The 24353-nt window shown below is 51.7% G+C and overlaps 1 protein-coding gene across 6 annotated transcripts in view; it reads right to left on the minus strand.

Annotated features, from left to right (window-relative positions):
• Window positions 1–24353, minus strand: part of TRAF7 (TNF receptor associated factor 7) — a 37899-nt gene that overhangs the window by 6531 nt on the left and 7015 nt on the right. For 4 of the 6 annotated variants that reach the window (XM_075318293.1, XM_075318294.1, XM_075318295.1 and 1 more), the window contains exons 2-16: window positions 15834–15942; window positions 15655–15712; window positions 15476–15567; window positions 13134–13250; window positions 12693–12785; window positions 7336–7369; window positions 6830–7013; window positions 6400–6534; window positions 6043–6260; window positions 4593–4666; window positions 4470–4518; window positions 4256–4383; window positions 3263–3345; window positions 205–244; window positions 11–127 (exon numbers count right to left, since the gene is read on the minus strand). In XM_075318293.1, the coding sequence (XP_075174408.1) occupies window positions 11–127; window positions 205–244; window positions 3263–3345; window positions 4256–4383; window positions 4470–4518; window positions 4593–4666; window positions 6043–6260; window positions 6400–6534; window positions 6830–7013; window positions 7336–7369; window positions 12693–12785; window positions 13134–13250; window positions 15476–15567; window positions 15655–15712; window positions 15834–15905 (1494 nt within the window). In that variant the 5' untranslated portion in view covers window positions 15906–15942. Of the gene's footprint in view, window positions 1–10; window positions 128–204; window positions 245–3262; window positions 3346–4255; window positions 4384–4469; window positions 4519–4592; window positions 4667–6042; window positions 6261–6399; window positions 6535–6829; window positions 7014–7335; window positions 7370–12692; window positions 12786–13133; window positions 13251–15475; window positions 15568–15654; window positions 15713–15826; window positions 15943–24353 lie in introns of those variants that run through there. The other 2 variants (XM_075318298.1, XM_075318299.1) reach the window with 2 other exon arrangements.

Genomic DNA, 24353 nt, shown 5'->3' on the forward strand with positions numbered 1-24353 from the left:
GGGCACGAACCTTGATGGCTTTCAGGGAGCCGCTGAAGAGCATGTTGTGCGAGGACACGAGGGTGCACACCGGGTTGTCATGGGCCCGGATGGTGTTCACTTTCATGAGCGTTGGGATGTCCCATACCTGGAGTAACAGACTCAGGGTTATAATGAGGCGTCCTCCATCGCTCCTCCGGGAAACGAGCCGGCGCTCATACTCACAATGATCGTGCAGTCTGCGGAGCCGCTGTATAGCTTACTCCTGTGGAACAGAAAGGAGATGTCAGAGCATGCTGGGAGTTGTAGTTTTGCAAAGACTGAAGAGCTGAAGGGCTAATATTTCGTGTCACAATTACCGTATTATTCGGATTATAAGACGCACTTTTCTTCCCAAAAAATTTGGGAGGAAAATGAGAGGTGCATCTTATAATTGGAATGTAGCTTACCGGGAGGTGGAGAGAGGTCACAGGAGCAATGCCGAGGGCACTGTGCTGGGGCTGCAGGCACTTTGCTGTGCTGGGGCTGGGGGCAGTGTGCTGGGGCTGGGGGCAGTGTGCTGGGGCTGGGGGCGTGGTGCTGGGGCTGGGGGCAGTGTGCTGGGGCTGGGGGCAGTGTGCTGGGGCTGGGGGCAGTGTGCTGGGGCTGGGGGCGTGGTGCTGGGGCTGGGGGCAGTGTGCTGGGGCTGGGGGCAGTGTGCTGGGGCTGGGGGCAGTGTGCTGGGGCTGCGGGCAGTGTGCTGGGGCTGGGGGCAGTGTGCTGGGGCTGGGGGCAGTGTGCTGGGGCTGCGGGCAGTGTGCTGGGGCTGCGGGCAGTGTGCTGGGGCTGCGGGCAGTGTGCTGGGGCTGCAGGCGCTTTGCTGTGCTGGGGCTGGGGGCAGTGTGCTGGGGCTGGGGGCAGTGTGCTGGGGCTGGGGGCAGTGTGCTGGGGCTGGGGGCAGTGTGCTGGGGCTGCGGGCAGTGTGCTGGGGCTGCGGGCAGTGTGCTGGGGCTGCGGGCAGTGTGCTGGGGCTGCAGGCGCTTTGCTGTGCTGGGGCTGGGGGCAGTGTGCTGGGGCTGCAGGCAGTGTGCTGGGGCTGGGGGCAGTGTGCTGGGGCTGCAGGCAGTGTGCTGGGGCTGGGGGCAGTGTGCTGGGGCTGGGGGCGCTTTGCTGTGCTGGGGCTGCAGGCACTTTGCTGTGCTGGGGCTGCGGGCAGTGTGCTGGGGCTGGGGGCAGTGTGCTGGGGCTGGGGGCAGTGTGCTGGGGCTGGGGGCAGTGTGCTGGGGCTGCGGGCAGTGTGCTGGGGCTGCGGGCAGTGTGCTGGGGCTGCGGGCAGTGTGCTGGGGCTGCAGGCGCTTTGCTGTGCTGGGGCTGGGGGCAGTGTGCTGGGGCTGCAGGCAGTGTGCTGGGGCTGGGGGCAGTGTGCTGGGGCTGCAGGCAGTGTGCTGGGGCTGGGGGCAGTGTGCTGGGGCTGGGGGCGCTTTGCTGTGCTGGGGCTGCAGGCACTTTGCTGTGCTGGGGCTGCGGGCGCTGTGCTGGGGCTGCAGGCAGTGTGCTGGGGCTTCGGGCAGTGTGCTGGGGCTGCAGGCGCTTTGCTGTGCTGGGGCTGCAGGCACTTTGCTGTGCTGGGGCTGGGGGCAGTGTGCTGGGGCTGGGGGCAGTGTGCTGGGGCTGGGGGCAGTGTGCTGGGGCTGCGGGCAGTGTGCTGGGGCTGCGGGCAGTGTGCTGGGGCTGCGGGCAGTGTGCTGGGGCTGCGGGCAGTGTGCTGGGGCTGCAGGCGCTTTGCTGTGCTGGGGCTGGGGGCAGTGTGCTGGGGCTGCAGGCAGTGTGCTGGGGCTGGGGGCAGTGTGCTGGGGCTGCGGGCAGTGTGCTGGGGCTGGGGGCAGTGTGCTGGGGCTGGGGGCGCTTTGCTGTGCTGGGGCTGCAGGCACTTTGCTGTGCTGGGGCTGCGGGCGCTGTGCTGGGGCTGCAGGCAGTGTGCTGGGGCTTCGGGCAGTGTGCTGGGGCTGCAGGCGCTTTGCTGTGCTGGGGCTGCGGGCGCTGTGCTGGGGCTGCAGGCAGTGTGCTGGGGCTGGGGGCAGTGTGCTGGGGCTGGGGGCAGTGTGCTGGGGCTGCAGGCAGTGTGCTGGGGCTGTGGGGGCTTTGCTGTGCTGGGGCTGCAGGCAGTGTGCTGGGGCTGTGGGGGCTTTGCTGTGCTGGGGCTGGGGGGCAGTGTGCTGAGGCTGCGGGCGCTTTGCTGTGCTGGGGCTGGGGGCAGTGTGCTGGGGCTGCGGGCAGTGTGCTGGGGCTGGGGGCAGTGTGCTGGGGCTGCAGGCAGTGTGCTGGGGCTGCAGGCGCTTTGCTGTGCTGGGGCTGCGGGCAGGGTGCTGGGGCTGCAGGCGCTTTGCTGTGCTGGGGCTGGGGGCAGTGTGCTGGGGCTGCAGGCGCTTTGCTGTGCTGGGGCTGCAGGCAGTGTGCTGGGGCTGTGGGCGTTGTGCTGGAGCTGCGGGCAGTGTGCTGGGGCTGTGGGCGCTTTGCTGTGCTGGGGCTGCGGGCGTTGTGCTGGAGCTGCGGGCAGTGTGCTGGGGCTGCAGGCGCTTTGCTGTACTGGGGCTGCGGGCAGTGTGCTGGGGCTGCAGGCGCTTTGCTGTACTGGGGCTGCGGGCAGTATGCTAGGGCTGCAGGCGCTTTGCTGTGCTGGGGCTGCGGACAGTGTGCTGGGGCTGCGGGCGTTGTGCTGGAGGTGCGGGCAGTGTGCTGGGGCTGCAGGTGCTTTGCTGTGCTGGGGCTGCAGGCGCTGTGCTGGGGCTGTGGAAGCTATCCTGAAAATGTTGGCAGTATAGACTTCAAATAATGGCACCCGGAGTCAGCAAGTGCGTGGATGGAGCTCTTGGCTCAAGGTCTCGTCTTTGCATACACCACCTCCGGGCACCATTTTTCTTTCCGCTGCTGGGAAATCAACGGGCCGGAGGTGGTGTGTGCGCAGATGAGATCTTGAGCTGAGAGCTCCATCCACGCACGTGCCGACTCTGGGCGCCATTATTTGAAGTCCTCACCGCCAACATTTTCAGGATGGAGCCCGCAGCCCCAGCACAGCGCAGCTCCCTCAGCCGACAGCTCCAGGACAGCGCCTGCCGCATCGCCCTATTCTACCACCGCCCCTGCCTCCTGTGACCCCGCTTAACCACCGCTCCCAATAAGGCACCACCGGATTGTAAGATGGACCCCTCCCTTTTTTTTTCCTCCTTTTTTTCCTCTAAATTTGGGGTGCGTCTTATAAACCGAAAAATACGGTATGTTTTGTTTTTTTTCCCCTAGGACTCACCCTTGAATACACAGGGCCAGTACGATGCCGTCATGCCCCTCCAGTGTCTTTTGGCACTTGTAGGTTGTGCAGGTGTCCCACACCTAAAAAGAGAGGCGAGTGTAAGAAGGGGACGGAGACCGGGACCGCACACGGCCAATACCGGGACCGCACACGACCAATACCGGGACCGCACACGGCCAATACCGGGACCGCACACGGCCAATACCGGGACCGCACACGGCCAATACCGGGACCGAACACGGCCAATAACGGGACCGCACACGGCCTATAACGGGACCGCACACGGCCTATAACGGGACCGCACACGGCCTATAACGGGACCGCACACGGCCAATACCGGGGCCGCACACGGCCAATACCGGGACCGCACACGCCAATACCGGGACCGCACACGGCCAATACCGGGACCGCACACGGCCAATACCGGGACCCCACCCTGCCAATACCGGGACCCCACACGGCCAATACCGGGACCGCACAGGGCCAATACCGGGACCGCACACGGCCAATACCGGGACCGAACACGGCCAATAACGGGACCGCACACGGCCTATAACGGGACCGCACACGGCCTATAACGGGACCGCACACGGCCAATAACGGGATCGCACACGGCCAATACCGGGGCCGCACACGGCCAATAACGGGACCGCACACGGCCAATAACGGGACCGCACACGGCCAATACCGGGGCCGCACACGGCCAATAACGGGACCGCACACGGCCAATACCGGGACCGCACACGGCCAATACCGGGACCGCACACGGCCAATACCGGGACCCCACCCTGCCAATACCGGGACCCCACCCTGCCAATACCGGGACCCCACACGGCCAATACCGGGACCGCACAGGGCCAATACCGGGACCGCACACGGCCAATACCGGGACCGCACACGGCCAATACCGGGATCGTACACGGCCAATACCAGGACCGCACACGGCCAATACCGGGACCGCACACGGCCAATATGGGGTGCCCCGATTACCTTTATGGTTTTGTCGGAGGAGCCACTGAACAGCAGATCTCCTATGGAGTAGACGCACAGACACCACACCGGGCCTTGGTGCCCCACGAAGGTTCCCTTACACTTAAATATCTGCTGGGGGTCATAGGCTGCAGATGGGAAGAAGAACATCAGTCAGCGACAAGGCAGCGGCCGTGGGCTAGTAGCAGTCCGTGACTCGTCTCCTACTACTTACAGCCAAGTATTCCCATGTTCAGCCGAGCATTGATGTGGGAGAGTTCATCCTGTAACAGAGGGAACACGGTGAGCGGTGGCCTGCAGGGGGGTGCACTTACTTTCTAACCTACGCTCCGCTCACATTCAGCATTGAGGCGTCTCTACGGAACTCCATCAAGTCTTCGCTCAGTTTGCTTTGGTTCTCATCCAAGACGTCTGTGAAGGGAAATAAAAAAGGAGGTTCAGTCCGGGAGCAGAAAAAACAATAGCAAATGGCTGATAACAGAGGACACTAGACAACAGAGACAGTGGATTGTATCGAAATAGATAAAAGGTGCAAGGAAACTACAACTCCCAGCATGACCTCGCAGCCAGCAGCCATGCAGGGGGTCAGTATTCTGCACACTCCAGCTCTGGTACAGTGCCACTACAACTCCCAGCATGACCTCGCAGCCAGAAGTTATGCAGGGGGTCAGTATTCTGCACACTCCAGCTCTGGTACAGTGCCACTACAAGTCCCAGTGTACCGCCCAGGGCTATGGGGTACTCGGTTTCGGGGACAGTTCACCGGGGGGGGGGCGTTGCCCGGTTCCGTGACCCTGGGGGTCGCTTTGAAGGCGGTTATGTACAGGGGAATATTTACAAAGCTTGTATCGTGCTGCCACTTGCGGGTTGCGGCTAGGTAGATAGAACCGTCGCTGCGCAGTCTCTGCACTGGGGCTGATGTTGGTGGCAGCCTGGATGTTGGGTAGGGCCGGGCCCCAGGAGGTAGGTGATGGAGTTAGGCGCGGGAATGAGGTAGGCCACACGAGGGATTGCAGTGTAACTGGGTTCTTTACTCACGGCAGTTTGGTGACGGGTTCCCGGAGGAATGCTGGTCCTCACCGCTAGTTCCCTTAGTCCCAGTGCCGGTTTTAGTGACCCGGTGGCTTGTTTCCCCTGCACCCTTCTCAAGTTGGTGGGTCCCCGTGGCTTGGAGCATCTGGGGGTCCCCTCCTTGTAGTCTCTCAGTCTCTGGTCCGTACGGCGGGGTCGGTTCTCTGTTCTGGTCCCTGGTTCTCCCGTCACTGCTGGTGCCCAGGACTTATGGTCTAGTGAGGTCCTTGATGGTCCCCTCACTGTGCAGATTTTATCAGGACTGCCTGGAGCGTTTGCCTGACCTACGGCTCTGTACCCGTTGGTGCTATGTTTCCGAGAGTACTTCACCGGCAACCACACGCCTGGGCCCTCAGGTCACCGTCACACGCTCCCGTCAGTGCGGTCACGTCCCACTCCTCCACTTACTGACTAACTCTCTGACTGTTCCCTCCCACCTGGTTGTCGTCTAGTGGACTGGATTGGCTCCACCCCTGGGTGGCCATCCATTGGCTCCAATTCTAGTCTGTCACCGGTCGTTTGGGGATGGAAAAAAACTGGGATTATTGTATGTTTTGGTGTTGCCGGCACTGGTCTTCCAGGTTCTTGAGGGTAGGCCCTGCATCTTTGCAGTACCTTGTAGCTCCTGAAGGGTTCAGGGGCGCTACACCAACATGGCCTGACAAGCCGCTGAGGTGCCGCAGATTACAGAGGGACTGACTGTGACAATTTCTTACCAAACTTGAGCTCCAGGTTCTTCTCCAGCTGGTCGATCTTCTCGGACAGTTTTCCCAGCATGGAGCGGAGGAAGGCGATCTCCTGGTCCTTCTGGGTCATGGCCACTTGCATTTCATGGAAGCGGTCATCCGTCTGCTGGAGGAACTCCTTCAGACCCTCGAACTTACACGTCTCCAGATGTGTTTCGTACGTGTCCTGGTTCCCGATGAAGGTGCACCTGGGGGGGGGGGGTAACATGGAGGCAGCGGTCATCTCCATCACACGGGTCTGGCCATTCACCATCACTACAGTCTATACAGATACGTCGCGGGTGGCACCTATATAATCCCCCTACTGTGTATATATACGGAACATACCCATACTTTGAATGGGGGCACTTTATGTGTTCACACTCCTTGAGGTGGGCTTCCAGGTTCATTTTCAGCAGCGGAGGACAGCTCGGATTATTGGGACAACGCACCGGCCGATAGTCACAGCTGCCTTCATGGTCCCTGCAAAAATAGACGGAGAAAGGATAAGACATAAATCCATAGTCCCGAAAACTGGGACCCCGAGTCCGTTGTTCTAAATGTGCAATGGCGGAGCGCGCGCACTACTGGTCCAGTCCTCGGCGATCGCCGCGCAAACAATGGATCTGTCCGAGATATCAGACAATCAGTAGCCATCGACGGCGGGCATCGACTGACCCCTTTAATACATTAATGCCGGACCCCCGCCGATCCTGAGCATTACAGGCTTTCTCTCCGCATCCACCACCTCGTGGGTTTTCAGCAGTCGGGCACTTACTTTCTGGCACTTAGTTTAATGGTGAAGGGGCAGCCCTGGGGGTCCACTTCATATGTCGTCGGCTTCCCGTTGGCGCAGGGGCGGCAGCCGTACTTGCAATGAATGAAGAGTTCTCCTATCTGCTCGGCGACGGCGATGTTGTTCACCACCACCGTTAATTTGGCATTATCCACCGGGCACTTATCTGGTAAGAGAAAGGATAGAGGTAATGTAAGAGCGCCGCATAAAATGAAAAAACGCCTGCAGCGGGGGTCTCCCATCGCTGATGGCATCACTGGGACTCCCGGGTACCCCGCCGGAGGCAGCCCCTTTATATCACGCCATGGTTACTCATGGTAGACGATGTAGCCGAGATCTGGGGTCCCACCGATCGCTCGTTTAATCAGGGACATTAGATTCTAGCGCCCCCCGCTCGGATAAAAATAAGATGACTACGGCTGTGGGAAGCCCCTTTAACACTATCCAGTATGCAACTATATGGCCTAGTAAAAGGAGACTCTACCTACCGGATGTTAAGGCGCACCTCCTGCAGAACGTATGCTGTGGAGCAGAGGGGAGAAGAGTCAGCGGCCATCTATACATTCAGCGCGCTCTCCTAGCACATACATGTACATTATACTTTACACCCGTCTCCACCGCTTTATCAATCCGTCCTCCAATCCACTGCAGTCACATAATCCACATAGGAAGGGGGGAGAGAAGATTAACCTATTTATTTTACCATCGAGCCAATGACTGATACTAACGGCGCCACCTAGTGGCCTAACGATGAGGCAAGCAGAGAAAGGACACACACCGGCCGTCCAGATGATGGAAAATTGGGATTCATCAGACCAAGAGCCTTCCACCATTACTCCTGGTCCAGTCGTGATGCTCATGTGCCCAGTGTAGGTGGGTGACAGGGGTCAGCAATGGGCCCTCTGACCTGTCTGCAGATATGTAGCCCCATATACAGTGAGCTGCGATGCTCTGTGCGATCGGACATCTTTCTATCAGAGCCAGCGGGAACATTTTTTGACAAGGCGTCAGTGTCTATTTTGTGTGATGAGAAAGGCCTCACTCCCCATTTCCATTAATAAATCCAGAGCGCCCATAATCTGAAACACCCCACAAGACCTGCCGTATATCAGGAACACCTCACAAGACCTGCCGTATACCGGGAACACCTTGGGAACACCCACCAAGACCTGCCGAATACCGGGAACACCCCACAAGACCTGCCGTATACCGGGAACACCCCACAAGACCTGCCGTATACCGGGAACACCCTACAAGACCTGCCATATACCGGGAACACCCCACAAGACCTGCCGTATACCGGGAACACCCTACAAGACCTGCCGTATACCGGGAACACCACACAAGACCTGCCGTATACCAGGAACACCCCACAAGACCTGCCGTATACAAAGTACACCCCACAAGACCTGCCGTATACCGGGAACACCCTACAAGACCTACCGTATACCGGGAACACCCCACAAGACCTGCCGTATACCGGGAACACCCTACAAGACCTGCCATATACCGGGAACACCCCACAAGACCTGCCGTATACCGGGAACACCCTACAAGACCTGCCGTATACCGGGAACACCACACAAGACCTGCCGTATACCAGGAACACCCCACAAGACCTGCCGTATACAAAGTACACCCCACAAGACCTGCCGTATACCGGGAACACCCTACAAGACCTGCCGTATACCGGGAACACCCCACAAGACCTGCCGTATACCGGGAACACCCTACAAGACCTGCCATATACCGGGAACACCCCACAAGACCTGCCGTATACCGGGAACACCCTACAAGACCTGCCGTATACCGGGAACACCACACAAGACCTGCCGTATACCAGGAACACCCCACAAGACCTGCCGTATACCCGGAACACCTTGGGAACACCCCACAAGACCTGCCGTATACTGGAAACACCCCACAAGACCTGCCGTATACCGAGAATACCCCATAAGATCTGCCGTATACCGAGAACACCCCACAAGACCTGCCGTATACCGGGAACACCCCACAAGACCTGCTGTATACCGGGAACACCCCACAAGACCTGCCGTATACCGGGAACACCCCACAAGACCTGCTGTATACCGGGAACACCCCACAAGACCTGCCGTATACCGGGAACACCCCACAAGACCTGCTGTATACCAGGAACACCCCACAAGACCTGCTGTATACCGGGAACACCGCACAAGACCTGCCGTATACCGGGAACACCCCACAAGACCTGCCGTATACCGGGAACACCCCACAAGACCTGCCGTATACCGGGAACACCCCACAAGACCTGCCGTTTACCGGGAACACCCCACAAGACCTTTATCAGGGCCGATCACTACACACTCTGTATACGGCACACATGTATACACCGTCAGTCCGCTCTTCTCTGTATTTCTGACACTTCCCCTTCTTCTTCCCCTTTTCACTTCTCTCTTCTGTCCTTTCTACATTTGGGGGTCTCGCGTCTCGGCGCTGGCTGTGCAGGACGCCTGGCTCCGGTACTTTCCCTGTGTTTTCTGGCCTGTACTGGTCCCCGGAGCCGTGGCCTGAGATAACGCCGGCTCCCTGCCCCCTTCCTGTGCCGGCTGTTAAGCAATACTGGGCACGAAACGCGAGGGCTTCCTGCTGCAGGACTTTCCATGGCCGCGCTCGCAGGTTTCCGGGGGGAGGGCAGAGAGCTGACCTTTACGAGGGGGATCTGCAAATTTCAGCCATTAAAGGAGCACTAACCTTCACTCAGTCTCATTTCTGACTGCTATCTATTGTCCTCTGTTATCAGCCATGACTGGGATGCTGGCGTCTATACTGGACGCGCACGGTTTCCTGCAGATATGACGGCTGATGTGAGAAGTCCTCTTACTCCATGTTCCCGGCAGGCGCTGAGGACAGATGTAGCTACAGGTGCGGAGTCGCCTCCGGCCAAGAAGCGCTGCCGCCTGCCAAACGACACGCTGCCGCCCATCGCTGCCAAAACCCGGGTCCATCAACAAATGTCTTACCCCACAGATATTGGCAGGCTGAGACGTGTGCAATCTCCAGGATTACAACTACTACCCCCAACAGATACTGCACTCACTGCACAGGGATCCTCTGCAATACCTCTGCTTGCTGCCGGGCATCACTCAATGTATCTGCACAAGTCCCTGACACACTGTAACAAACCTTCAGCTGCAGAAACAGGGCAGGTTTTCGGGTTTCAAAGATATTGAAAGACGGATATGCTGTATTTTTTTCGTTTTATAAGACGCACTGGATTATAAGACGCACCCCAAATTTGAAGGAGGAAAATAGGAAAAAAATATTTACTGTAAAAATGAGGGTCAGTCTTATAATCCTAGTGCCTCTTATATTAGCTAGCCAGGGGGGGAGCGGCTCAGGAAGGTCACAGGAGGCAGGGTCGGCGATGCAGCGGATTCGGAGGAGGGGGTGTTGCGGCTCAGGAGGGTCGGCGATGCAGCGGATTCGGAGGAGGGGGTGTTGCGGCTCAGGAGGATCAGCGATGCTGCGGATTCGGAGAAGGTGTCGCGGCTCAAGAGGGTCAGCGATGCTGCGGATTCGGAGGAGGGGGTGTCGCGGCTCAGGAGGGTCAGCGATGCTGTGGATTCGGAGGAGGGGGTGTCGCGGCTCAGGAGGGTCAGCGATGCTGCGGATTTGGAGGAGGGGGTGTTGCGGCTCAGGAGGGTCAGCGATGCTGTGGATTCGGAGGAGGGGGTGTCGCGGCTCAGCGATGCTGCGGATTCGGAGGAGGGGGTGTCGCGACTCAGGAGGGTCAGCGATGCTGCGGATTCGGAGGAGGGGGTGTCGCTGTTCAGGAGGGTCAGCGATGCTGCGGATTCGGAGGAGGGGGTGTCGCGGCTCAGGAAGGTCAGTGATGCTGCGGATTCGGAGGAGAGGGTGTTGCGGCTCAGGAGGGTCAGCGATGCTGCGGATTCGGAGGAGGGGGTGTCGCTGTTCAGGAGGGTCAGCGATGCTGCGGATTCGGAGGAGGGGGTGTCGCGGCTCAGGAGGGTAAGTGATGCTGCGGATTCGGAGGAGAGGGTGTTGCGGCTCAGGAGGGTCAGCGATGCTGCGTATTCGGAGGAGGGGGTGTCGCTGTTCAGGAGGGTCAGCGATGCTGCGGATTCGGAGGAGGGGGTGTCGCGGCTCAGGAAGGTCAGTGATGCTGCGGATTCGGAGGAGAGGGTGTTGCGGCTCAGGAGGGTCAGCGATGCTGCGGATTCGGAGGAGGGGGTGTCGCTGTTCAGGAGGGTCAGCGATGCTGCGGATTCGGAGGAGGGGGTGTCGCGGCTCAGGAGGGTAAGTGATGCTGCGGATTCGGAGGAGAGGGTGTTGCGGCTCAGGAGGGTCAGCGATGCTGCGGATTAGGAGGAGGGGGTGTCGCGGCTCAAGAGGGTCAGCGATGCTGTGGATTCGGAGGAGAGGGTATCGCGGCTCAGGAGGGTCAGCGATGCTGCGGATTAGGAGGAGGGGGTGTCGCGGCTCAAGAGGGTCAGCGATGCTGTGGATTCGGAGGAGAGGGTATCGCGGCTCAGGAGGGTCAGCGATGCTGCGGATTAGGAGGAGGGGGTGTCGCGGCTCAAGAGGGTCAGCGATGCTGCGGATTCGGAGGAGGGGGTGTCGCGGCTCAAGAGGGTCAGCGATGCTGCGGATTCGGAGGAGAGGGTGTCGCGTCTCAGGAGGGTCAGCGATGCTGCGGATTCGGAGGAGAGGGTGTCGCGACTCAGGAGGGTCAGCGATGCTGCGGATTAGGAGGAGGGGGTTTCGCGGCTCAGGAAGGTCAGCGATGCTGCGGATTCGGAGGAGGGGGTGTCGCGGCTCAGCGATGCTGCGGATTCGGAGGAGAGGGTGTCGCGGCTCAGGAGGGTCAGCGATGCTGCGGATTAGGAGGAGGGGGTGTCGCGGCTCAGCGATGCTGCGGATTCGGAGGAGAGGGTGTCGCGGCTCAGGAGGGTCAGCGATGCTGCGGATTCGGAGGAGGGGGTGTCGTGGCTCAGGAGGGTCAGCGATGCTGCGGATTCGGAGGAGGGGGTGTCGCGGCTCAGGAGGGTCAGCGATGCTGCGGATTCGGAGGAGAGGGTGTTACGGCTCAAGAGGGTCAGTGTGTGGAGGGTTGACGATACTGTGGGCTTGTGGGTGTCACGGTGGCGGTACCGTTGATCTGCTGGTGGGTTCGGAGGAGGGCGTGTCGTGGCTGAGGAGGATCAGTGTGCGGCAGCGGAGGGTCGGTGATACTGCAGGCTTGTGGGGTGTCGTGGCGGCGAGTGCCATTGATCTGCCGGCGGACTGCGGGCTCCATTGTATCGCCGACCGTTGACGTGATGGACTTCAAGAAAATGGCTCTGGAGGCAACACGTGCGCAGATTGGCCTCCACGGCCATTTTCTTGAAGTCCATCGCGTCAACCGCTGGCAATTCAAAGCAGCCCGCAGATCAATGGTGCCTGCCGCCGTGTCACCCTACGAGCCCAAAGTATCGTCGACCCTCCGCTGCCGCACACTGATCCTTTTGAGTCACGACATCCCCTCTTCCGAGCCCACCGAGAGATCAATTGCTGACCCTCTGTTGCCGTACACTAACCCTCCTAAGCTGCTACACTGCAGTTACACCGCCTCTGAGCCCTCCGTATCGCCGACCCTATGCCACCACAGTAAGCCATATGTGGTTTGCAAGACGCACCCCCATTTTCCCCAAAGTTTGGGGGGAAAAAAAGTGCGTCCTACAAACCAGAAAATACAGTATGTGACATACAACATGCAGAACTTTCCATTAGGCAACAGGAGGTTAGAGTGCATGAGACTGGACAATCCCTTTAAGGGGTTTCTGTACTTAGGGTGGTCACTTACCCCACACGTGGTAATAACAGGGTCTTTAAAAACACTGCAGCACAGCTGGCAGCAAAGCTTCACCGAGGGCTGCTCCGCAAACACCAGGGGGTCCTGTATGGAGACAGGGGTGAATAAATCCGGCACGTCCGCCCTGCTTTACCCTCCCGAAGTCATCCATACACGCTATTATATAGCTTTTTCTACTGAAAAAAAACATCTTTCTAGAGCCTATTTTCATTCCTCTGTTATTCCTCCTGGAAATGTATTAATAAATTGATTGTGTAGGAACAGGAAAAAATGAATGCAACAGTCAGTCGCCATTTTTCCTCCAGATATTTCCAGGAGGAGCAGCAGAGTAACGGCACAATGCAAATAGAAAAAAATATACATTTTCAGGACGCAACATGGACACACGCCGGCGCCCGACTACTTGCAGCTCCTGTAAGATTTTCCGCTTACCGGTTCTTCCTCTTCTTCATGGAGAGAGAACGTGGAGCGCAAGGGCATGTTGGACTCGGAGTGCAGGGAGCGGACAGATATGGCCGAGTCCGACCGCCGGGAGGTGCTGATGGGGGGCTACGGAGAGAAGAAACGGGGGGATGCAGCCATGAGTAGCGTGAAATGACCCAGTCCGTGACCCGCTATACACCCGTCATCCTCAGCCGCCCAATCTAGGAGGGTCACATTTTCGGATTAGGTGGACGCTCCCTTCTAGCGGGATCTGCGCTGATCTCGGGGTGTCGGACGCATCTGCCCGCATTGCCAGTACGAGCGGGGCTCCGGTCACCCTGAGGATCAGTGGCCGCTCCGCTCTCCGTCCTGGCAGAGCCGCTCTGAGTGTATATGCAGACACTTCCTCCAATTCAATTCAGCCGCTTCCTGCTGGAGATGTGAGGAGGCCGAGGAAGGAGGGGGCTCTACCGAGAGCCGGGGGGGCGAGACCCCAACATATAGCAGGAATGATAGTCCCACTAGGAATGTTTAACCCCTTTGTGGTCGGGATGCACTAAATATACTGTTTATATGTGGGCCGTGCTGATGATAAGTTATAGAGTGGCCACGGAATGCATATTGGTGGCCCAGACGCTTCCACGAAGATTGGACATATTGGATTTCAGCATGTGCAATCCTTTCATTATACAGGTGTGACAGTGGGTTACTGCCACTAAGAACACATGCATGCGCTGCAAAGCAGAGTGTACATACGTACGGGGTAAGGGGGGTCACTAGGAATAGCTGGGGAAAGCTGGAGGACTGATCATCTAATGTGTATGGGGGAGGGATCAGGCATGTTGGATTTCAGCATGTCCAATCCTTTCATTATAAAGGTGACTGCCACTGAGAACACATGTATGCTCTGCTGAGCAGAGCGTGCATATATAGCTGGGGGAAGCTGGAGCAACTGATCATCTAATGTGCATGGGGATCAGGCATGTTAGATTTCAGCATGTCCAATCCTTTCATTATACAGGTGACTGACAGTGGGTTTCTGTTATTAAGAACACATGTATGCTCTGCTGAGCAGAGCGTGCATATATAGCTGGTGGGAAACTGGAGCAACTGATCATCTAATGTGTATGGGGGACAGATCAGGCATGTTGGATATCAGCATGTCCACTCGATTCCTTTATACAGATGACTGACACTGTATTACTGCCACTGAGAACACATGTATGCTCTGCTGAGCAGAGCGTACATATATATCACTAGGGAAGCTGGAGCAACTGATCATCTAATGTGTATGGGGAGGGATTAGGCATGTTGGATTTCAGCATGTCCAATCCTTTCATTATACAGGTGACGGAGACTGGGTTACTGCCACTAATAACACATGTATACTCTGCTGAACAGAGCGTGCATATATAGCTAGGGGAAGCTGGAGCAACTGATCATTTAATGTGTATGGGGAGGGATTAGGCATGTTGGATTTCAGCATGTCCAATCCTTTCATAATACAAGTGACTGACAGTTGGTTTCTGCCATTAAGAGCACATGTATGCTCCGCTGAGCAGAGCGTGCATATATACGGCAGTGATGTGAGTCAGTAGGAATAGATCAGGAAGCAGGAGCAGCTGACCATCTACACTGTATGGGGCCTGATATGATGAAATTGGAGAGAAAAATTGGGCATGTTGGATTTCAGCATGTCCAATCCATTCATTATACAGGTGTGACAGTGGGTTTCTGCCATTAAGAACACATGTATATGCTCCACTGAGCAGAGCGTGCATATATACGGCGGTGATGTGAGTCAGTAGTAATAGATCAGAGAAGCAGGAGCAGCTGACCATTTAGAGTATGGGACCCAATATGAAATTGTAGAGAAGGATTGGGCATGTTGGATTTCAGCATGTCCAATCCATTCATTATACAGGTGTGACAGTGGATTGCTGCCATTCAGAACACATGCATGCTCGGCCGAGCAGAGCATGCATATAGACGGAGGGGAAGGTGGGTGAAAAGGAGTAGTTGGTGGCAGCTGCTGTTCATTTATGTGACGACAATTGGGAGGGAAGATCAGGCCTGTTGTTTTTCAGCATGTCCAATCCTTTTGATAGTAGAGGAGCATACATAGAGGGGGGGTCAGTAGCAGGACATGTCTCATTTTTGGCAGGAGCACTTGACCATACAATGTGTACGGGGTCTGATCTCCGTTGCATTCCCAGCGCTGTACGGACATGCATGCTCAATCAGGTCAAGTGTGCATGTGTTTGAGGCTATCAGGAGACATGGCTGAAATAAGAGGCGCGCTTCAGACAGTCCCCCCCTGACACCACTCCTTAGAGTGGGCTTCTTCTTACCATGACATCGTCTTCATCGCGAGGGGAGAAGGTTAAGGTGCTGGATGAGGAGGGCGTCCTGCGGTGCTGCTTGAAGGTGTTGGTACCGTCCGCTGGAGACAACGGAGGACATGAAGATTTACTCTATCTTTGCATTAGTCTCCCCCCCCTTCCCGGCGGCGGTAGGTGGTCTGTGTTACCTTTAGTGATGGTGGTCACCGCTGTGAATGCCGGGCCGAACGTGGTCTCCATTCTGGTCTAGGAAAAATAAGAAAGACATAAGAATATAAATAAGACGAGAAGCAACGGATGGAAAAGACGGGAGGAAAGGAGGAGAACAGGGGAGCAAAGAGAGGGAAGCGAGGACGGTGCCCTGTACCCCGTCGGTGTCCTCTTCGCTTGTGGCACCAGTTGAAAAATGGTTGAATCTTGGATTCTTACTCGAGGTCATAACCTACAGCGACATCTCTGCACCGGAGCGGCCGCGTCTGCCGAGAAAGAGGGAACGTTACCAGGAAAGGAAACTACCGTATTATAATAGTTACACTGCGTTGCAAAAGTATTCACCCCTTGGCTTTGTATCTATTTAGTTATATTACAACCTGTGTTTCAATATTTTTGTACTCAGATTTGGGTGTGATTCATCAGCACTAAATAGTCTACGGTGGGGGAGTGACGTGAGAAAAATATAGGCCAAATTAAATAATAAAGAAAAATTGCCATGTGCATATGTATTCACACCTTTGTTATGAAGCCTTCATAAGTCACCAACACAATTAAGAAGAGGCATCACAAACCAAAACAACCCCATGAAGACCAAGGAGATGTACAAACAACCCCATGAAGACCAAGGAGATCTCCAAACAACACCATGAAGACCAAGGAGATCTCCAAACAACACCATGAAGAGCAAGGAGATCTCCAAACAACACCATGAAGACCAAGGAGATCTCCAAACAACACCATGAAGAGCAAGGAGATCTCCAAACAACACCATGAAGAGCAAGGAGATCTCCAAACAACACCATGAAGAGCAAGGAGATCTCCAAACAACACCATGAAGACCAAGGAGATCTCCAAACAACACCATGAAGACCAAGGAGATCTCCAAACAACACCATGAAGACCAAGGAGATCTCCAAACAACACCATGAAGACAAAGGAGATCTCCAAACAACACCATGGACAGCAAGGAGATCTCCAAACAACCCAATGAAGACCAAGGAAATCTCAAAACAGCACCATGAAGACCAAGGAGATCTCCAAACAAAACCATGAAGACCAAGGAGATCTCCAAACAACACCATGAAGACCAAGGAGATCTCCAAACAACACCATGAAGACCAAGAAGAACACCATGAATACCAAGGAAATCTCAAAACAGCACCATGAAGACCAAGGAGATCGCCAAACAGCACCATGAAGATGTCTCCAAACAACACCATGAAGACCAAGGCGATTTCCAAACAACTCCATGAAGACCAAGGCGATCTCGAAACAACACCATGAAAACCAAGGCGATCTCCAAACAACCCCATGAAGACCAAGGAGATTTCCAAACAACCCCATGAAGACCAAAGAGATCTCCAAACAACCCCATGAAGACCAAGGAGATCTCCAAACAACACCATGAAGACCAAGGAGATCTCCAAACAACACCATGAAGACCAAGGAGATCTCCAAACAACACCATGAAGACCAAGGAGATCTCCAAACAACCCCATGAAGACCAAGGAGATCTCCAAACAACACCATGAAGACCAAGGAGATCTCCAAACAACCCCATGAAGACCAAGGAGATCTCCAAACAACACCATGAAGACCAAGGAGATCTCCAAACAACACCATGAAGACCAAGGAGATCTCCAAACAACACCATGAAGACCAAGGAGATCTCCAAACAACACCATGAAGACAAAGGAGATCTCCAAACAACACCATGAACAGCAAGGAGATCTCCAAACAACACCATGAAGACCAAGGAGATCTCCAAACAAAACCATGAAGACCAAGGAGATGTCCAAACAACCCCATGAAGACCAAGGAGATGTCCAAACAACACCATGAAGACCAAGGAGATGCCCAAACAACCCCATGAAGAACACCATGAATACCAAGGAAATCTCAAAACAGCACAGTGGTTATATTCTTGTACATAGAGGGCAGTATTATAGTAGTTATATTCTTGTAAATAGGGGCAGTATTATAGTAGTTATATTCTTGTACATAGAGGGCAGTATTATAGTAGTTATAGGCTATGTGTCCACAGTAAAAGGTCCCTGCGGATTTTTTTGCCTGAAAATCCGCAACTTTCGCGGCAAATCCGCACCCGCGGATTTGCCGCGGATTTACCGCGGATTTGCCGCGGATTTTGATGCGGATTTTATTTTTTTTTTTTCCCCATTCAAAACAGAAAATCCGCACCAAATCCGCACCAAACAATTGACATGCTGCAGTTTGTTCCGCATCAAAATCCGCGGCAAAATCCGCAGCGGAAAAATCCGCAGCATGGGCACAGCATTTCCAAAATGCCATTGAAATGGCTGGGGAGTAGCTGTGCTGCAGATTTTCGGCAAATCCGCGCTAAATCCGCGTCAAAATCCGCGTCAAATCCGCGATAAATCCTGTAGCGTGGGCACATAGCCATATTCTTGTACATAGGGGCAGTATTATATTAGTTATATTCTTGTACATAGGGGCAGTATTATAGTAGTGATATTCCTGTACATAGGGGCAGTATTATAGTAGTTATATTCTTGTACATAGGGGCAGTATTATAGTAGTTATATTCTTGTACATAGGGGCAGTATTATAGTAGTTATATTCTTGTTCATAGGGGCAGTATTATAGTAGTTATATTCTTGTACATAGGGGCAGTATTATAGTGGTTATATTCTTGTACATAGGAGCAGTATTATAGTAGTTATATTCTTGTACATATGGAGCAGTATTATAGTAGTTATATTCTTGTATATAGGGAGCAGTATTATAGTAGTTATATTCTTGTAAATAGGGGGCAGTATTATAGCAGTTATATTCTTGAACATAGGAGGCAGTATTATAGTAGTTATATTCTTGTACATAGGGGCAGTATTATAGTAGTTATATTCTTATACATAGGGGCAGTATTATAGTAGTTATATTCTTGTACATAGGGGCAGTATTATAGTAGTTATATTCTTGTACATAGGAGCAGTATTATAGCAGTTATATTCTTATACATAGGGGCAGTATTATAGTAGTTATATTCTTGTACATAGGAGCAGTATTATAGTAGTTATATTCTTGTAAATAGGGGGCAGTATTATAGTAGTTATATTCTTGTACATAGGAGGCAGTATTATAGTAGTTATATTCTTGTACATAGGGGCAGTATTATAGTAGTTATATTCTTGTAAATAGGGGGCAGTATTATAGTAGTTATATTCTTGTACATAGGGGCAGTATTATAGTAGTTATATTCTTGTAAATAGGGGGCAGTATTATAGTAGTTATATTCTTGTAAATAGGGGGCAGTATTATAGTAGTTATATTCTTGTACATAGGGAGCAGTATTATAGTAGTTATATTCTTGTACATAGGAGGCAGTATTATAGTAGTTATATTCTTGTACATAGGGGGCAGTATTATAGTAGTTATATTCTTGTACATAGGGGAAGTATTATAGTAGTTATATTCTTGTACATAGGGAGCAGTATTATAGTAGTTATATTCTTTTACATAGGGGGCAGTATTATAGCAGTTATATTCTTGTACATAGGAGGCAGTATTATAGTAGTTACATTCTTGTACATAGGGGCAGTATTATAGTAGTTATATTCTTTTACATAGGGGGCAGTATTATAGCAGTTATATTCTTGTACATAGGAGCAGTATTATAGTAGTTATATTCTTGTACATAGGGGCAGTATTATAGTAGTTATATTCTTGTACATAGGGGCAGTATTATAGTAGTTATATTCTTGTACATAGGGGAAGTATTATAGTAGTTATATTCTTGTACATAGGGGCAGTATTATAGTAGTTACATTCTTGTACATAGGGGCAGTATTATAGAAGTTATATTCTTGTACATAGGAGGCAGTATTATAGTAGTTACATTCTTGTACATAGGAGCGGTATTATAGTAGTTATATTCTTGTACATAGGGGCAGTATTATAGTAGTTATATTCTTGTACATAGGGGGCAGTATTATAGTAGTTATATTCTTGTACATAGGAGCAGTATTATAGTAGTTATATTCTTGTACATAGGGGCAGTATTATAGTAGTTATATTCTTGTACATAGGGGCAGTATTATAGTAGTTATATTCTTGTACATAGGGGCATTATTATAGCAGTTATATTCCTGTACATAGGAGCAGTATTATAGTAGTTATATTCTTGGACATAGGAGCAGTATTATAGTAGTTATATTCTTATATATAGGGGGCAGTATTATAGTAGTTATATTCTTATACATAGGGGCAGTATTATAGCAGTTATATTCTTGTACATAGGGGTAGTATTATAGTAGTTATATTCTTGTACATAGGGGTAGTATTATAGTAGTTATAGTAGTTATATTCTTGTACATAGGGGCAGTATTATAGCAGTTATATTCTTGTACATAGGGGTAGTATTATAGTAGTTATAGTAGTTATATTCTTGTACATAGGGGTAGTATTATAGTAGTTATAGTAGTTATATTCTTGTACATAGGAGCAGTATTATAGTAGATATATTCTTGTACATAGGGGCAGTATTATAGTAGTTATATTCTTGTACATAGGGGAAGTATTATAGTAGTTATATTCTTGTACATAGGGGCAGTATTATAGAAGTTATATTCTTGTACATAGGAGGCAGTATTATAGTAGTTACATTCTTGTACATAGGAGCGGTATTATAGTAGTTATATTCTTGTACATAGGGGCAGTATTATAGTAGTTATATTCTTGTACATAGGGGGCAGTATTATAGTAGTTATATTCTTGTACATAGGAGCAGTATTATAGTAGTTATATTCTTGTACATAGGGGCAGTATTATAGTAGTTATATTCTTGTACATAGGGGCAGTATTATAGTAGTTATATTCTTGTACATAGGGGCATTATTATAGCAGTTATATTCCTGTACATAGGAGCAGTATTATAGTAGTTATATTCTTGGACATAGGAGCAGTATTATAGTAGTTATATTCTTATATATAGGGGGCAGTATTATAGTAGTTATATTCTTATACATAGGGGCAGTATTATAGCAGTTATATTCTTGTACATAGGGGTAGTATTATAGTAGTTATAGTAGTTATATTCTTGTACATAGGGGCAGTATTATAGTAGTTATAGTAGTTATATTCTTGTACATAGGGGAAGTATTATAGTAGTTATATTCTTGTACATAGGGGCAGTATTATAGAAGTTATATTCTTGTACATAGGAGGCAGTATTATAGTAGTTACATTCTTGTACATAGGAGCGGTATTACAGTAGTTATATTCTTGTACATAGGGGCAGTATTATAGTAGTTATATTCTTGTACATAGGGGGCAGTATTATAGTAGTTATATTCTTGTACATAGGAGCAGTATTATAGTAGTTATATTCTTGTACATAGGGGCAGTATTATAGTAGTTATATTCTTGTACATAGGGGCATTATTATAGCAGTTATATTCCTGTACATAGGAGCAGTATTATAGTAGTTATATTCTTGGACATAGGAGCAGTATTATAGTAGTTATATTCTTATATATAGGGGGCAGTATTATAGTAGTTATATTCTTATACATAGGGGCAGTATTATAGCAGTTATATTCTTGTACATAGGGGTAGTATTATAGTAGTTATAGTAGTTATATTCTTGTACATAGGGGCAGTATTATAGTAGTTATAGTAGTTATATTCTTGTACATAGGGGGCAGTATTATAGTAGTTATATTCTTATATATAGGGGGCAGTATTATAGTAGTTATATTCTTGTACATAGGGGGCAGTATTATAGCAGTTATATTCTTGTACATAGGGGCAGTATTATAGTAGTTATATTCCTGTACATAGGGGCAGTATTATAGTAGTTATATTCTTGTACATAGGAGCAGTATTATAGTAGTTATATTCCTGTACATAGGGGCAGTATTATAGTAGTTATATTCTTGTACATAGGGGCAGTATTATAGTAGTTATATTCCTGTACATAGGGGCAGTATTATAGTAGTTATATTCTTGTACATAGGGGCAGTATTATAGTAGTTATATTCCTGTACATAGGGGCAGTATTATAGTAGTTATATTCTTGTACATAGGGGCAGTATTATAGTAGTTATATTCCTGTACATAGGGGCAGTATTATAGTAGTTATATTCTTGTACATAGGGGCAGTATTATAGTAGTTATATTCCTGTACATAGGGGCAGTATTATAGTAGTTATATTCTTGTACATAGGAGCAGTATTATAGTAGTTATATTCTTGTACATAGGGGCATTATTATAGCAGTTATATTCCTGTACATAGGAGCAGTATTATAGTAGTTATATTCTTGGACATAGGAGCAGTATTATAGTAGTTATATTCTTATATATAGGGGGCAGTATTATAGTAGTTATATTCTTGTACATAGGGGCAGTATTATAGCAGTTATATTCTTGTACATAGGGGTAGTATTATAGTAGTTATAGTAGTTATATTCTTGTACATAGGGGCAGTATTATAGTAGTTATAGTAGTTATATTCTTGTACATAGGGGGCAGTATTATAGTAGTTATATTCTTATATATAGGGGGCAGTATTATAGTAGTTATATTCTTGTACATAGGGGGCAGTATTATAGCAGTTATATTCTTGTACATAGGGGGCAGTATTATAGCAGTTATATTCTTGTACATAGGGGCAGTATTATAGTAGTTATATTCTTGTACATAGGAGCAGTATTATAGAAGTTATATTCTTGTACATAGGAGGCAGTATTATAGTAGTTATATTCTTGTACATAGGGGGCAGTATTATAGCAGTTATATTCTTGTACATAGGGGCAGTATTATAGTAGTTATATTCTTGTACATAGGGGCAGTATTATAGCAGTTATATTCTTGTACATAGGGGCAGTATTATAGTAGCTATATTCTTGTACATAGGGGGCAGTATTATAGTAGTTATATTCTTGTACATAGGGGCAGTATTATAGTAGTTATATTCTTGTACATAGGACATTCACATATTTATATTGGGGTAATTACGGTCAGTTTGGGCTGTGACTGGGGGGCAGTATATGGCGGTACACATAGATCTGCTCTCGGTCTATACATTCCTACAGCTTGTTTCTATTAGAGCTTCTTGGACAGATTTCACGTGGAGACAGCAGAAACAAGCACAGGCTGTTTCCATCACACGACTGGAGTCCGTACCCGTGGATGTCCTCGCTCTGCGCACACACGGCTTCTCACGTACTATACGACTCACTGAGGGGTTCACCGGGAACTCCTGCTGAAGTTTCTTAAAGGAGTACAACATCCAGAATGTAATGAATGGGCAGTGAGCGTTAAAGCAAATAACAAAGCCCCCACGACTCCGTGTGCCGCCATATAGTGCACGATATCCAGATTGACGTCAGCTCAGCAGCGCCTCCGGAAGAGAGAGGAGCAGGACTCCCCTTTAATACTGCACAGTATGGCGGTGACATTTCTGTGCCACAGGTTTATCAATGACTTGATGAGTTCACAGTGTTTCTGGCCGGTCAGGGTGCGAGGGATTACCTGGTGCAGGAGGAATGTGAGCGATGTCACGAGGAGGCGCGGAAATGGGGGGGGGAACGATTAGGAAATAAGTAACCAGTTGGCAAAACTACAGACGACATGTCCAGCCCCCCAATCCTGCGCTCTGCGTCACGCGGACACGTCGATCCCCAATCCTGCGCTCTGCATCACCCAAATGGACACCCCAACTCCAGGACACGTCCACCCCTGAACCTGCGCTCTGCGTCACCCAGACACATCCACCCCCGATCCTGCACTCTGCGTCACCCGGACACATCCACCACCGATCCTGCGCTCTGCGTCACCCAGACACATCCACCACCGATCCTGCGCTCTGCATCACCCAAATGGACGCCCCAACTCCGGGACACGTCCACCCCCGAACCTGCACTCTGCGTCACCCGGACACATCCACCCCCGATCCTGCGCTCTGCGTCACCCGGACACGTCCACCCCCGATCCTGCACTCTGCGTCACCCAGACACATCCACCCCCGATCCTGCACTCTGCGTCACCCGGACACGTCCACCCCCGATCCTGCGCTCTGCGTCACCCGGACACGTCCACCCCCGATCCTGCGCTCTGCGTCACCCGGACACGTCCACCCCCGATCCTGCGCTCTGCGTCACCCGGACACGTCCACCCCCGATCCTGCGCTCTGCGTCACCCGGACACGTCCACCCCCGATCCTGCGCTCTGCGTCACCCGGACACGTCCACCCCCGATCCTGCGCTCTGCGTCACCCGGACACGTCCACCCCCGATCCTGCGCTCTGCGTCACCCGGACACGTCCACCCCCGATCCTGCGCTCTGCGTCACCCGGACACGTCCATCCCCGATCCTGCGCTCTGCGTCACCCGGACACGTCCATCCCCGATCCTGCGCTCTGCGTCACCCGGACACGTCCATCCCCGATCCTGCGCTCTGCGTCACCCGGACACGTCCATCCCCGATCCTGCGCTCTGCGTCACCCGGACACGTCCACCCCCGATCCTGCACTCTGCGTCACCCGGACACGTCCATCCCCGATCCTGCACTCTGCATCACCCGGACACATCCACCCCCGATCCTGCGCTCTGCGTCACCCGGACACGTCCACCCCCGATCCTGCGCTCTGCGTCACCCGGACACGTCCACCCCCGATCCTGCGCTCTGCGTCACCCG

Source organism: Anomaloglossus baeobatrachus, chromosome 7, assembly GCF_048569485.1.
Source record: "Anomaloglossus baeobatrachus isolate aAnoBae1 chromosome 7, aAnoBae1.hap1, whole genome shotgun sequence".
Taxonomy (NCBI): domain Eukaryota; kingdom Metazoa; phylum Chordata; class Amphibia; order Anura; family Aromobatidae; genus Anomaloglossus; species Anomaloglossus baeobatrachus.